The following is a 14,415-nucleotide window of genomic DNA, read 5'->3' as shown; positions in this document are numbered from 1 at the left end:
AATATAATAAAAGTGTACAAAAAATGAAATAAATAATTTTTAAATAATTTGCATAAGTTATTACTATATTTCCAAAATTCATAAGAATTTTTATATTATTCTGTTATTTTAATACATGGTTAGTAAATATGTTAACAGTAACCAAATATTATAAAATATTCAAAATTTCAATTTTTCGTTAACTTTACGTAATACGCTCTTTTTATCTTTACATGACATATTTTATTGGATACGTAATTCATTATTCATGATTGTAATTTCTAATTAGAAGAATTTTCCATCTAAATTCGTAAATTTCTATCCGATCATAAAAATTTGAAAAATTAACTACACATGGAATAAATCACTTTGCATATTTTCAATAGCTATATTACTTATGTGTCCTCATCATGCTTACATTTTTTATTTTCATTATAATTTTTTTTTTTTTTACAAAATAATATATTTGTGAACATGAACTATAATTTTAAATGATTAATATTACTCATAAAATTAGTTCTTTCACCATAAAGTCATTCGAATTTGACTTATGACTATTTCTCGACTAACTATTAAAATCATAAGTAATAACTAAAAATATTAAATGTTTTTTCGTTCATTTTTCATTTTTATGTATTTTTTTAGCATTTCCTAACGTTTTATATTTACACTAATAACAAAGAAAAGTATTTTAACTTAACGTTACATATTTATCCGTATGTTAAATACGTAATTGCGTATAGAATTTTTTAAAATGAGCACTATTGAAAGTATTTATTTATTCTTCTTTTAATAATTTGCGCAAAGCACGTATTAATTGTTATGGCATTCTGCATCTCATAATTTTTATAATTACAATTAAAATTTCGATATTAATTATTGTAATAACTAGTGAGATTAATATATTTATGTATATATAATATAGGCAGCGTATGTCATAAATCAAATTTAATAGTTAAGCAAAATATTTAAATTATTTCCGTGATAATGTGGGCACATAGTATCATTTCTAAGAAAATTAGTTTCTTATATTATTTTTTGTTAGTAGTAGTTTTTATACGGTGGCATTTTTTTACGTAAAAGAGACATGTGACAAAATTTCTACAAAATTATTTCACATAAAAATATCTAGGCAGCTGCTTCTTCAACTACAGGATTTTTGTTTAAATTCACACTGTCAACTTTGGTTATTTCCGTTTCCGAAATAGATACAGCCTCTATTTCTACTGATTTAGCAGGAGGCAAAGTACCAGAACTGTTATCGTCAATAATATCTTGATCACTATTATGAACTTGTGAATTTTCTACTTCAGGAGATTCAATCGTTACTTTACTTATAACAACATCAGATATACATTTTTCTATTTCAATAGCTGGTTCTGGTTTTTGAACTTCTTCAACTGTTATTTTTCTTTCATCTTCAGGTTGATGTTGAGTAATTAAAGAAGTTTCTTGGACTTCATCCGTTAATTCCACCGGCATGTTGTCAAATGTTTCAGTCGAATTTTTTACAGTTGACTCTGGTGCATCAATTCGAACTTCAGACTCACCTGTGGGTGGTACAGAACCAGGAGTTGTATTTTGAATTGTCTGAGAAACAGTTCTACCTCTACCTCTACTGCTTTGATGACGTTTTACTTCTCCGGAGTTGTCTGGAGGTGGCAGAATAGGAATAGCTGCTTTTGGTCGTCGAGGAGGAGCATTTTGTGGTGGTTGTTGCGGCTGTTGAGCTGGACTGTAGTATGTACAACCTTGGGGTTGATATAATTCAGGTGGTGGTGGTCCTTGAGGCTAGAATAAAATAAAAACAAAATATTCAAATACTTATCCATTAAAACTAATATAATAACGGTATTGTTACAACTATGCATTAGGTAATACCTGAACTGGAGGATTATATCCTTGATATCCTTGGAAATTCGGTTGGAACGCTGGTCCATTAGGACCTGGAACGTAATTTATGATGCTTGGAGGTGCAGTTTGAGTAGATAAGAATTGCGGTGGTGGTACTAAGAACGGTGGAGGCGCGTACGTGCCAGGCTGACCAGCAGTGGGCATTGGAATAACAGGTTGTGCGGCCAGAGGATTTGCAGATGTTGGCACTGAAGCTGGTTGTTCATAATGGCCTTGTGGATAACCTAAAATCATCAGAGTCGTATTTAAAATTCCAGTTGAATTTATTATCAAACAACGAACATTAAATATTTATCATAAAGTTTTTAATACATTTAATTTGACGAAGTCACATTATTCATTGCAAGCAAAACACACAAAGACGGACAAGGCCAATTAACAGGGGATAATGGTTTTTTCGCCTTACCTGGTTGCTCTAGAACACCGTGAGAATTTCCACCTAAGTAAATATTTATAATAATAATCGTATTAATATTGAAAATAAAGTAAACAAAATGGATAGAAAATACTTATTAATAAAAAGAAATGTATAAATTGAATTTTTTAAACGAAAAGTATCTATACCTTGAGGTGGATAGAATGTATGCTGAGTATGCTGAGCTGAATAATTTTGTTGGCCAGGACCTTCAGAAATAGTCGGCCGTTGACGAAGACTTGAATACCGTTTTGGTCTATTCCCAGCGACATCAGGAGGGGGTTGAGAATGAGTTGGAGTTTGTTGTTGTTGTTGGGGCTGCTGTGATGGTGGAGGCTGCATTCGTGGTGGGACACTTTGTTGCCTTTGTTGGTTTGATGCTGGTGTATAGAAATTTTCTGTACAATAAAAAACAATTAATTATTTCTCTGATAGAAAACGAAATTAATTTATATTAATTCTGAAAGTAAATATATACTTTGTTGTCGTCCACTGTGATGATAAGTTGATCCATCGTTTATATTCATATGTTTGATTTCATTAATGACTTGTTCCTCATCATGTTGATTAATATTATTTCTTCTAATGTCTCCAGTAATAATTCCACTACCTCGGCCTTTTGGCTTTAGATCCAGGATTCTATTAGTGACGAGATTATTATTAGCATTAGGTTTAAAGCCTCGACCTCGAGCTTTACTTGCTGCCAAGCTCACAGACTCAACATGTCTCTTGTTGGTATGATTTGATTTCGTATAAACTACTTTTTCTCCATCTCCAGTGATATTATTTCTATTTGGACTGGAATTCTGTGGAGTATGTTTAACTTCCTTCTTCCATGCTGGATTTGTAGGTTCATTAGGCGCTTTGTTTTCATTTCTGAAATATCATAGAATATTATCATCTATTTATTCTATTTTTACTCCAATAGTAAGCTAAATGAGTATAAATGAAAGAAAACGATTACATACGTGTGAATATTATTCGCCGTCGATGTATTTGTTTTCTGATTTTCTTGCTGAGATTGCAGTGGTGGAAAGGCGTTTTGCTGTTTATTATGATATTTATTTTTATTACTGTACCAAGCTGACGATATAACCGGTTCTTCCGCCACGTCTGGTTGATCCTGGAATACATTTGTGTTTTTATCAATGAACTAAAACCCTACTTTTGAGGTGAAAGAGTGATAAAAACAATAACACGATAAAAGAATCAAAATATTACCTTATTAGATCCCCCAAGTGCCGGAAATTCTTCTCCTGTTTTATTCGATCGTCTATTATGTTTATGAGTATGACTTCCTGAAGTTTTATTATAAGCATCTTCATCTTCCCAGTTACGAGTATATTTATTCGGCCCTCGACTATACAAAAAAATTTTATTATTACGTTCGAAATTGAAATTTATAATTCCACTGATTAAATAATATTCTTACCCGTATCGTCGACGTCTTCTAGCTCTTGGTGGTCCTTCTTCGTTCCTAATATCATAACCATAAACGGCAATGAGTTCTTCATGACTTTTTGGAGCCTGTTCCTCGTCATTATATCGATCATGATCCCATCTATCTTCTTTATCTTTCCAAACTTTTTTCTCTTTCGTCTCTCGTTCAACCGGCTGTTCTACAGCATTTTCAGCAGTTTCTTCAGTCGTTCGATCATCATGTTCGTAGAAAGTACCACGTTTAGGAATATATTGAGGATTACGTCTATCTTCATCATCATCTAATTTTTTTTGAGGCTTATCTTCTTCTTGACCATCTCCCCTTTCTCTTGGAATATCATCTTGAGATCCAACTGATTCTGCATCACTTCCAGCAGTATCGTACTCCGAATCTCTCTGTCCTTCAGTATGCTCACTGCTCTGAAATAGATAATTTTTTTAAAAATTTAATTATATATTCTATCAACGTCTACTTTTCAAATTAATTATTCAAAATGATAGTGAAGTTCAAATCAATAAATACTGCACCAAATAAAGGACGATTAAATTACGAAACTTGACATTTAACATTTTAATAGAAAAAGTACAATTCAATTTAATTCAATTATTAAGTTTATTTAAATAGTTATTATGTCGAGATCGTCTCGTGTAGGTTTAATAGCGAAAGATTAGTGGTTAACTAGCTACTAATGGCAATCATAACCTTCTAATTTTCAACGAAGTGAGCGGCAAGTTAATTCTTTTTGTTTAATTTGCTTGATTCGATAGACTGCTTATCTTTCTTACGGTTTCCAGACACAAAATGATACCACCAACTCTCGACCCCATTTCGGCGTCAAAATATATGTACCTTCACCGCCGGTAGCAAACTTAATCATCACGACCCAGAAAGAAACGTGGATTACTTGTACTAGATTATGATAATGCCTATTGATCTAGAAAGTCATGTTATACATTATTCTATAATTTAAATATATTTACCTGTGTTCCTTTAGCTGCATTTAGCTCATCGTAGGACTCTGAAAGATCGTCTGATGCGCCGGATTGCTCCGATTTACGACGTCGTCGAGAATCAGACATTTTTATGCTTTATAATATCACACAGTGTATTAATTACACAAAATGCTCTCGTTTTTTTCTGACAAAATAAGATAAAATTATGAAAACATTAATTTACTTTATTTACACAATATGTTCTATTAATGTAAGTATATTTTAATAAAAATTACCTGCAATTATTTTACTGCAATACACGATGCGATGAACGACGATGCTACCGCTCGGTGTTAAAGGATCACGAACTAAAGACTTCCACAATAGATGAAAACAGAATTCAATTAATTACACGTGTAGAGTAAATAATTTATTTCTAACATTCATGGTAATAGTATAAAACAAAGTATTTTGAACCAACAAGTGACTGACAGTGTAAATTTTTTTTGATCAACCTACACGTTCGTTCACTCTAACTCTACTAAGCTGTGTCAAGTCAACTCTGCCATTTTAGTTAGTAGTTCCCAAAGTCGCTACAGCAGCAGCACATTAGAACATGGCCGTCAATATGGAGTCATTTACCTGAGTGCATAATAACGGTTGTAACAAACACTGAGATTATCCTATTGTTTATTGTTCGAGTGTCCTTTGGTTAATTTCGGGAGTTTTCAATTTTATTGTTATAACTACCGTATCGTCTATTCTCTCATTAAGAATTGATTTATAATGGATTTATCCCTAATCTGAGGGCTAACTTTGAGAACATCCATTTCATTGTACTCATTGTTCATTGCAGCTTTAATGTAAATTGCATTGGACCTTCGAACACTTAGTAAACATTTAACAAATTTTACCATTGTAGTATTCCCATTATAAGTGTTGTGCTCTGAAATTCTATGAACAATGTCTACTACGGCACGGCCAACATTTGATGGAGCACGCGGAGGACAAGGAAGAGGTGAAAAAGATTTAAGTGCAATTTCTAAACAATACAGCAGTCGTGATTTGCCTTCTCACACAAAATTAAAATATAGGTAATTAATATTTATTTGCCTCTTTTATTGTCATCAATAGAATTATTTGTTGATTCATATTGTCTAATTTACATTTAATTTAATCACTTTAGTAAATAAAAAATACTTATTTCATAAAACAGTATAATATTGGAAGCATTGTTTTTTTTTACTCCAAAACCATAAATAAAAGATAAGTTTCAATTACTGTTTTATGCAATTCTTTCCTTTCGTTTACATTTACAATTTTAATATATTCACAGGGATTATGGACAAGGAACTATTGAAGAACTACGGAATCGTGATTTTCGTAAGGAATTGGAAGAGCGAGAAAGAGAAAGAGAAAAAGATAAATCTGGAACTAGAAGAATGATTGAGCCCTCACGAGAGCCAACAGCTCCAACGCCTAACAAAAGACAGAAAGTAGACCAAGCACCTATCACAAGTTTAGATGCTGATGATCCGATTGATGATGATGAATCAGATTCATCAAGTGATGAGGATGATGCAGCATCACTTGTTGCTGAATTACAGCGAATCAAAAAAGAAAGAGCTGCTGAACAAGTTAAAAAGGTACATGTCAACCAAATAGTATTTTATCTCTCTTTCTTCTAAGCTAGAATTAGTTAGTCAGTCGCTAGAAAATATATACTAATCAGTATTGATTTTGATTTATGATAGGAAATGGAGAAAAAACAGGAAGAGGAAAGAATTCGCATGGAAAATATCCTTTCTGGAAATCCCTTGTTAAATTATTCTTCTCAAGTTGTTCGCACAGATATGAAAGTAAGAAGACGTTGGGATGATGATGTTGTGTTCAAAAATTGTGCTCGATCCGAACCGAAGAAAAAACACGACGTATTTATTAACGATTCACTTCGAAGTGAATTTCATAAAAAGTTTATGGAAAAATATGTTAAATAAGAGTATATTGATTAATTTAATAATAATCATTAAAGAATTGAAAATTTTTTGTAAATAACGCAATAGTCATTGATCAGAAATTCAAAAGATGTTTTTTCATTTCATAATTAAGAATGTAAAATAAGATTTTAGATTAATAGCGAATAAATTACTCATAAAATTGGTGAACAACGTTAATTAAACAAATAAATGTCTTTTTTCAATAAAAAAAGTAATTACAATCGATTAAAATTTTTTTAAGTTTCAATGAAACAATTGACTTTTTATTAAATATTTTCATATCAACATGTTATAAGTGACAAAATCAAGAGTAAAATAAGTAAGAGATCACTTTCACCATCAATTTAAATTTGCAAAGACTAGGTCGTTAAGCTTGATAACTATCGATGAAGCCTTGGATATGTAATGTCGATGATCCACATTTCTCCAATAGGCTATAAGTGAAATTACTTTACTTAGGGGGAAAGATTGAACGAAGGAAGCCGAACAGAAACCGGCTACCATACTCATCATACGTATAAGTTGTTCTTTCAGTGGGAGGAGGTATCAGTTTGAAAGTGTGAGCCACCAGAGACGAACACAATCTCTTTGACAGACACTTTAACATCATGAGGAGACCAAGGATGTTGCACTTGGTGCTCCTCTTTTCAACTGGTAAGATCATCCTTTACCCTTTTATCGACAATTTCTATTTAGTCTTAATTAGAATAAATTATAAAGACATATTTGCATTGACTAATTGATTGTCATCATTATTATCGTTTAATTTGAAATTTGTAACAAGGGAAAGGCCCGGCATTACCGGAAGTTTCACTTCCTCTCTTACAAGAGAAAATGTAAAGTAGTGTATACATATTAAGGAATCATTGCATGCTATAATAAATAACTTTATTGTTTTGAAATTATTATTATTACCAATGCTAGTATTTTTTGCAAAATTCCTTAAACTAGTACTGATCGGATAAAAACTCCGGTGAAAGTATTCAGAGTGTTAAACTGTAGTTTCGCGCGTATTTTATGTTTTTTTTAAAAGTAATACTTAACATTACTAAGAGAATGGAAAAGATTTTCTGATTCATTTAACTTTCTACTACTTCTTACAGTATTTTGGATGACAGAAGGGTCATCTGATATTCCCTGCATCGAGGACAGCAAGTTTTATAGAAATCCAAACACACCAACTCATAATGTTTGGTCTCCAAGTGAATGTGCCAAGTATTATTTATGTTTAGGTATTCATCTTGGCTTTTTATTCACTCAGTTATCTTGAAAATTCAAATTTATTCTATTTTCTAATGTTTCTAATGCATAATCAATTGAAAAAATCATTTAATAATAATTTTAAATGTAATTCTAATTACTATTTCACAATAGTATTGTTTGTTATTATGACTTATTTAGTTTGATCACTGATTTAATTAGTCTAGATAAAGACTCTCATGATTGTTTTCGAAAGACTTTCTCATTCACGTTATTATTCAACAATTTGACGCAATCTCATTTACAGACAATGAGGTATTTGAGTTTAAATGCTCGGATGGTCTTCTTTTCGATGTCTCCAGGCAAATATGTGATTTCAAAGCAAATGTAGACAATTGCGATGTGACATCTGGTAAGAGCATGAAAATTCGTAAAGTCATTTGGTCATAAAAATTTTAAAAATTAATTGTTAAAAGTATTTAACAGAACAACCAACACCAAAGCCGTTATTAGAGAATGGAGATTGTCAGGATGATAATACTTTGGCATGTGGAGATGGTACTTGTCTTCCAAATGCTTACTTTTGTGATGGAAGTATTGATTGTCCTGATGGATCTGATGAAGGATGGTGTGGTGAGTAGTGAATAGACATAATAATTGGGTATTTATGATCAAACTAATCAATCAGTAAGTTAACATTTTCTTATTTGTTAAGATGGAAAGCACGATGGAAATTCTGCAAGGTTTTGTGATCCAGAAAAATGCCAGTTACCAAACTGTTGGTGCTCAGAGGATGGTAAACGAATTCCAGGAAATTTAACAGCATCTGAAGTACCACAAATGATAGCAATTACTTTTAATGATGCTGTTAATGCTGAAAACTTTGATTTTTATTATAGTGAGTTTCTTAATCATTTAAACTTTTTTTTACCGATAAATCAAACAACGCTATAATTTAAAACTTCTATTTCACAATTATAGAATTTTTCAATGACGAAAGAAAAAATCCGAACGGATGTCCAATTCGGGCGACATTTTTCGTGAGTCATCAATATACTAATTATAGGGATGTTCAGTATCTTTGGAATGCAGGACATGAAATTGCTGCCCATTCAGTAACGTATGAAAAACAAATTTTTTTTTTACTTAACTCTTACTAAAAAAAATTAATGTAAAAAATAGGCATCGAGGACCAGAAGAATGGTGGTCAAAAAATGCTACAATCGAGGATTGGTTCGATGAGATGGTTGGAGTAGCAAACATCATCAATAGATACGGGGGAGTCAGAATAGAAGATATAAAAGGATTAAGAGCACCATTTTTACGAGTTGGTTGGAACCGTCAGTTTTTAATGATGTCAGAATTTGGTTTTCTTTACGACTCATCTATGGTCGCACCTTTTGCTGACCCACCAATTTGGCCATACACTTTAGATTATCGTCCTCCTCATTCGTGTGTTGGAACTGGTCAACTTTGCCCAACAAGATCTTATCGAGGACTTTGGGAATTGCCACTAAATCAATTACTTGCAGGAGTACGATATGATAATACTCATTAATTAGTTATCTTTATGTTTATAATTCTAAAAATTTTTTACTATCTACATCTTTCTTAATGGTAAAAACCTTTTTTATGTGAAGGAATATACCTGCGGGATGATAGAAGATTGTCCATTAAGTTTATCAGGAGAAGAAACTTACAAAATGCTTATGTTAAATTTTAAAAGACACTATCTGAGTAATCGTGCACCACTTGGCCTGCATTTTAATCCAGCATGGTTTCGAAATCCAACTAATGCCTACGCGTTTGGTGTAAGTTTTTTTTTATTAATTTCCAATTTATTTTTTATTATTGATATATTATTGAGAATAATCAATGTTTATTTATTTTTAGAAATTTGTTGACGATTTACGACACTTACCGGATGTCTATTTTGTAACAAATAATCAAATTATTGAGTGGATGAGAAGACCTACTTCTGCATTAGATCTAACAGCTTTTGAACCGTGGCAATGTCGTAGACAATTTAAACCCCATGAAATAGCCTGTGAATTTCCCAGCACTTGTAAGCTTCCCAGTCGTGTTTTAAAATCATACAGGTATTTAAATACATGTTTCGATTGTCCAAAGGAATACCCATGGTTAAGAAATGAATTTGGTAATGAATAATTAATTCTTCTATATATTGATATAGTTAAATTATCATGATTTTATTTTATTTTGATAGCTTGTTATTTTTTTAATTGAATATTATTTTTCTAATCTATCCTTTGTAGTTTATTTTATATTTACGAAAGCTTTCAGCGTAGTTATGAGACTGAAGTTCATTCATAGGTAACAAAAATATATTTATTTTTTTTCCAAAAAAAAAAATCAAAATTATGTAAAAAAAAATTATCTGTATGTTAACGTATAGAAAATATTGATAATAGGGATAATTTACATTAGTTTGCTACCCAGAATTAAGGAGTAAAAAATTTATGAATACGTTTGACTTGATAAGTAAATAAAGTCAACCTTCGTGAGGTATAAATGGATTTTGAATGGATTCCATACCATCTACAGGACATATTAATACGACGGATGTACCTCTGCATACAACAAGTCCTAACATTCTGGTGTCTTGATTGAGTTTATACGGATCATCAGGATCTACAAATGAATAGTTTCAATAATTAGTTATAATTAATTTAAAGATGTACTAAAGTTATTTTATATGAATGATTATCAATAAAAGTACCTCGTAAATATTCTGTTGTGTTATCAAGTACTAAATTAAGTAAAGGATCATATCCTTTAAGAATTCCAGCAGCTTCCCTACCACCAGCAAATTTTACTCTAATATTTTTTTCTAGATATTTTGATAAATCTAAAATACTCTCCTTCCTTTTCTTTTCTTTATGATCTCCATGGGCATTTTGTTGCTAAAAAAATATTAATTTATATTCATCAAAACATTAACATCATATTATGACTTTAAGGTTAGTTTATGGAATTTTTAATTTTTTCGTATTTTACTGTACAAAATGATTCAGTTATTTTTTAGATTCTTGATAAAAAATTTTTGTTTCGTAATAATTTAAAACGTTTTAAATATGTTTATAATTACACTTACTGACATTGTTTAAAATTATACAAATAAACTCTTTTTAGCAGGAGATACGTTTACTTCAGTAGTGTCTCGTGCGCCAAGTTTAAATAGCGGTGACGAAGGCACTTACACTACCGTGTCTCTATTCTGCTTGAATCACAGTCTGTTAAGGTTATGTACTTTAAAATTGCAATATCTTTGTTATAATGACTTAAACATGTCATAAAAACTTCGGGATACCACATTAATTTACTTCAAGAATAGATTAGAGATACTATTGTCTTTCGATATTAATTATTTTAAATAATTAATAATTGGATATGCCCCCATATACAAGATTGAAGAAAATACACTTATTTCTCTCAAATATACGATTTTTTTATTATAAAGTTGGTACGTTGTGAGGTTGCTATAGTATATTAAAAAAATAAGTTGGTAAACAAAATATACAGATTATTGAGGCGCCAATTATGAAATAAATTAAATATCATGATGTTATAATACTGACAATGATAAATAATAGTATATCCTTATAAATATCAATTAATTAATAATAAATAAAGATGACACTATGATCGAGATAATGATGACAAGATTGGTGCAAAGGCGTTCAACAATAGTACTTATCCAGCGGCTGCTAATTTTTTAAATAACGTCGATAATATGATACCGAAATCTCTGAAATCACTGTTAGAACAAATTATATCAAAACGTAAAAGGAATTCAGCTAATTCAGTAACTAAAATCACTAGTATTGCTCATGCTATTATAATAGCTACACGTTCAAAATTGTTCATTTCATTTCTTCTCCTTACTTTATCTACTTATGTACATCGAAAATTTGAATCTGAATTGTTGATAAATATTTTATCGAAATTAGGCTTTAGAGAAAGTTATCATGAAACTTTATTATAAGTTTCAGCTACTATGCTGATTACGATATTCACACGATTGATGGCAAAAATACTTCCCACTATACTGGAGGTATTGAATGTATTACTCCAAAATTATCTGTTCCTCCTGATCAGGCTGTAACTCGCCTAAAAAAAATTCCAGAAGAAGAAAAATGGGCTGTAAAAGGAAGTGTTCCTGTTGAGAAATTTGAAAATTTTGACCCGAAGGGTCTAGCTAACATTACTCTATTAGATTTAGATGTACTAGATCCACCCGAGTCTCGTTATGTTTAATTACTTCCCTCTGAAATTATTTGGGTAACTGGAAAATTACTTAAAATCGAAAATTTACCAGAATGGAATCGATTCATGGAACTACATACATCAAAAAACAAATATCAGCAATCAACAGACAGATTTTTACCATTTATCCATGTGAAGTCTTCGGATGATGATTCTATCTTTCCAGCTCTTACTTTTGCAATCAAAGAAGTACAAAAAGTACGTCAATTATCGTACCTTAAGGTACTACATTTGTAACTTTTGATCAACCTCTGTACATTAAAGCCAGAAATATCGTTGTCACCATCATTGAAAATAATAAAAACTCCAACAGTATAAGTAACGATTCAGTTATAAATACTGAAAACGTTGTAGTGAAACTAGGAGGATTTCATTTATTAATGTCCTTTTTGGGTTCTATAGGATACATGATATAGGGAAGTGGTCTAAAAGAAGCATGGTCGTCAACTGAGGTATATGCAAAGCAATAGATAGACAATATGATGACAGAACAGTATTATAGCAGAGCACTGAGAGCTCATATGCTAACTCAATCTGCATTGTTGCAAATTTTATTAGACGAATCATGCATCACAGATACAGAACGAGAAGAAATCGCATGTTTACTTCAATCTTCAGTAAAATCCCGGAAAAAAGAAAATACATATTTGCGATTCGTTGAATCCCTGCGATCTGAAGAAACATCTGATCGACTAACTTTACTATCACTCTGTTCTTCACCAATTTGTTTGGAAATTGAGAATAAACTAAAGTTACACATTGAAAGTATTGATGAAAATAATGGCCCTACAGCAAAGCTTTGGATCCAATATATCAACTTAGTTTCGTTGGCAAAAACATTTATTATGGTAGAAAGAATGGGTGATTGGGAGACTCATTTATCGTGCATTCAACACATGTTACCACATTTCCATAGTTCTGGACATAATTTATACGCTAAATCTGCTCATCTATTCTATACCTTCAAGATATGATAAATTTAGAAAACCACATGAGCAAAAAGAACAAATAAATTTTGGAGTGCCATTTGGACCGATATGACGCAATGCCCACTTTGATGCACGCATGTGATGCTTTAGAATCGTTCACAGAGGTTCAAGATGCAAGCAGTGAACAGAATAAAGATTTCAGAGATTCGTCAACTGCTCTGAATGAAGGGTGCTTTCAATTTAAAAACACAACTCGACACTGTTTCGAGTTGTGTAGCTTTGTGTCCCACTCGACCGTTCCAATCAAAGACACAATTATACATAATAACCAGATACAGACAAATTAGACACAAAACAACACAATGTGTAAAACAACTCGAAACAGTCTCGAGTTGTGTTCCTAAATGGAAAGCACCCGAAAAGCATACTAAAAAATTATTGGAATGGTTCTTGGGACCCTTCCCCTTCCCCCTTCCCATTAAATAGTGAAATTATGTCGTTGTCTACAAGAATTTGTGATGATGATAGCATCAATTGTTGGAAGGCTAAAGAAGTTGGCATGGGGCTAATGAAAAGTACGATAGGGCAAAACTTTGCTGATGTTTCTTATAAAAGGAACAAAAAAGTACTACCAATATCCCGGCAGTTTGGCTCTTCTTGCTGAAGTAAGAATGGAAGTAAAAGAGGATTTGAATTAACCAAGTTGCTCTTATTCGAAATAAATAATCGATTCTGTATATAAATCATTATTTTTATATAGTATTGTTGGAATATATGCTAAATGAATTAATTATATTTCATGGATGTAGAAATAGACTTGAAATTTTTTTTTATACATGTAGGTGTTTATGAAAAGGCTATTCATAAGCATTTTTTTTGTTTATTAAACATTTTCTAATGTTAATAAAGTTCACCAGATGACGTCAAGATCTCTAATTTTTATTCAAATTTTTTTTTGTATCTTCCATAGTTTACAAAATAATTTTATGAATAGTACATATAATTAACTTAATCATGTTGCTAATAATCTATTTTTTTGAAATTACAAGATATCTTGATGAAATGAATAAATTTTTTCACTTTTCCAATAGAAAAATAACAACATAAAAAAACCCATGTGTGTATTGTTACTTATTGCGAACATGAGAACAATAAAGAGGAATAACGTGTGAGAGAAAGGGAAAAATTAATCATTATTAAAATTCTTTAAAAAGTATAGAGAAATTTTCTTTATATATTTCACCATAAACATGTTTAGAAAATAGGATTAATTATAAATTTTTTCAGCAAAAAAAAATACTCAATTCAATCTTCAAAAAAT

The 14,415-nt window shown here is 31.1% G+C and overlaps 4 protein-coding genes across 5 annotated transcripts; 2 read left to right on the top strand and 2 right to left on the bottom strand.

Moving 5' to 3' along the window:
• Positions 1–343: 343 nt before the first annotated feature.
• On the bottom strand, positions 344–5,274 carry LOC118072296 (protein CASC3). 2 transcript variants are annotated; one of them, XM_035092024.1, is made up of 10 exons: positions 4,978–5,274; positions 4,730–4,886; positions 3,741–4,168; positions 3,530–3,668; positions 3,277–3,431; positions 2,787–3,184; positions 2,458–2,706; positions 2,300–2,332; positions 1,861–2,117; positions 344–1,770 (listed from the first exon to the last, which is right to left on the bottom strand). In XM_035092024.1, exons 2-10 carry the CDS (start codon positions 4,826–4,828, stop codon positions 1,108–1,110), a joined length of 2,421 nt encoding a protein of 806 aa, XP_034947915.1. In that variant the 5' UTR covers positions 4,829–4,886; positions 4,978–5,274; the 3' UTR covers positions 344–1,107. The 2 variants fall into 2 exon arrangements, with proteins under 2 accessions (XP_034947915.1, XP_034947916.1); XM_035092025.1 differs by lacking the exon at positions 2,300–2,332.
• c12.1 (spliceosome-associated protein CWC15) lies at positions 5,273–6,868 on the top strand. The gene is made up of 3 exons (XM_035092030.1): positions 5,273–5,775; positions 6,018–6,327; positions 6,436–6,868. Exons 1-3 carry the CDS (start codon positions 5,645–5,647, stop codon positions 6,676–6,678), a joined length of 684 nt encoding a protein of 227 aa, XP_034947921.1. The 5' UTR covers positions 5,273–5,644; the 3' UTR covers positions 6,679–6,868.
• A 225-nt stretch (positions 6,869–7,093) lies between these two features.
• ChLD3 (Chitin and LDLR binding deacetylase 3) lies at positions 7,094–10,628 on the top strand. Its single transcript, XM_035092018.1, has 9 exons — positions 7,094–7,332; positions 7,782–7,910; positions 8,186–8,290; positions 8,365–8,511; positions 8,594–8,776; positions 8,860–8,998; positions 9,061–9,412; positions 9,519–9,689; positions 9,772–10,628. The coding sequence occupies exons 1-9, from the start codon at positions 7,287–7,289 to the stop codon at positions 10,045–10,047; spliced, it is 1,548 nt and encodes a 515-aa protein (XP_034947909.1). The 5' UTR covers positions 7,094–7,286; the 3' UTR covers positions 10,048–10,628.
• Positions 10,365–11,235, bottom strand: LSm7 (U6 snRNA-associated Sm-like protein LSm7). Its single transcript, XM_035092019.1, has 3 exons — positions 10,994–11,235; positions 10,619–10,802; positions 10,365–10,530 (listed from the first exon to the last, which is right to left on the bottom strand). Exons 1-3 carry the CDS (start codon positions 10,997–10,999, stop codon positions 10,391–10,393), a joined length of 330 nt encoding a protein of 109 aa, XP_034947910.1. The 5' UTR covers positions 11,000–11,235; the 3' UTR covers positions 10,365–10,390.
• Between the last annotated feature and the right edge of the window lie 3,180 nt (positions 11,236–14,415).

This window comes from Chelonus insularis, unplaced genomic scaffold (assembly GCF_013357705.1).
Source record: "Chelonus insularis isolate UGA/USDA-ARS -01 unplaced genomic scaffold, ASM1335770v1 contig_91_pilon, whole genome shotgun sequence".
Classification (NCBI taxonomy): domain Eukaryota; kingdom Metazoa; phylum Arthropoda; class Insecta; order Hymenoptera; family Braconidae; genus Chelonus; species Chelonus insularis.
Note: the sequence above shows the minus strand (reverse complement) of the source record. Positions and strands in the feature narration are given on the sequence as shown.

Bases quoted from the DNA above. Each gene is read 5' to 3' on its own strand.
- c12.1 (XM_035092030.1), top strand. From the start codon at position 5,645: ATGTCTACTACGGCACGGCCAACATTTGATGGAGCACGCGGAGGACAA. The intron at 5,776-6,017 runs GTAATTAATATT...ATATATTCACAG, and splicing joins CACACAAAATTAAAATATAG to GGATTATGGACAAGGAACTA. The intron at 6,328-6,435 runs GTACATGTCAAC...GATTTATGATAG, and splicing joins CTGCTGAACAAGTTAAAAAG to GAAATGGAGAAAAAACAGGA.
- LSm7 (XM_035092019.1), bottom strand. The intron at 10,531-10,618 runs GTACTTTTATTG...ATTCATTTGTAG, and splicing joins CACAACAGAATATTTACGAG to ATCCTGATGATCCGTATAAA.
- LOC118072296 (XM_035092024.1), bottom strand. From the start codon at position 4,828: ATGTCTGATTCTCGACGACGTCGTAAATCGGAGCAATCCGGCGCATCA. The intron at 4,169-4,729 runs GTAAATATATTT...TATCTATTTCAG, and splicing joins ATGCAGCTAAAGGAACACAG to AGCAGTGAGCATACTGAAGG. The intron at 3,432-3,529 runs GTAATATTTTGA...AATGTATTCCAG, and splicing joins CACTTGGGGGATCTAATAAG to GATCAACCAGACGTGGCGGA.
- ChLD3 (XM_035092018.1), top strand. From the start codon at position 7,287: ATGAGGAGACCAAGGATGTTGCACTTGGTGCTCCTCTTTTCAACTG. The intron at 7,911-8,185 runs GTATTCATCTTG...TCTCATTTACAG, and splicing joins CAAGTATTATTTATGTTTAG to ACAATGAGGTATTTGAGTTT. The intron at 9,690-9,771 runs GTAAGTTTTTTT...ATTTATTTTTAG, and splicing joins CTAATGCCTACGCGTTTGGT to AAATTTGTTGACGATTTACG.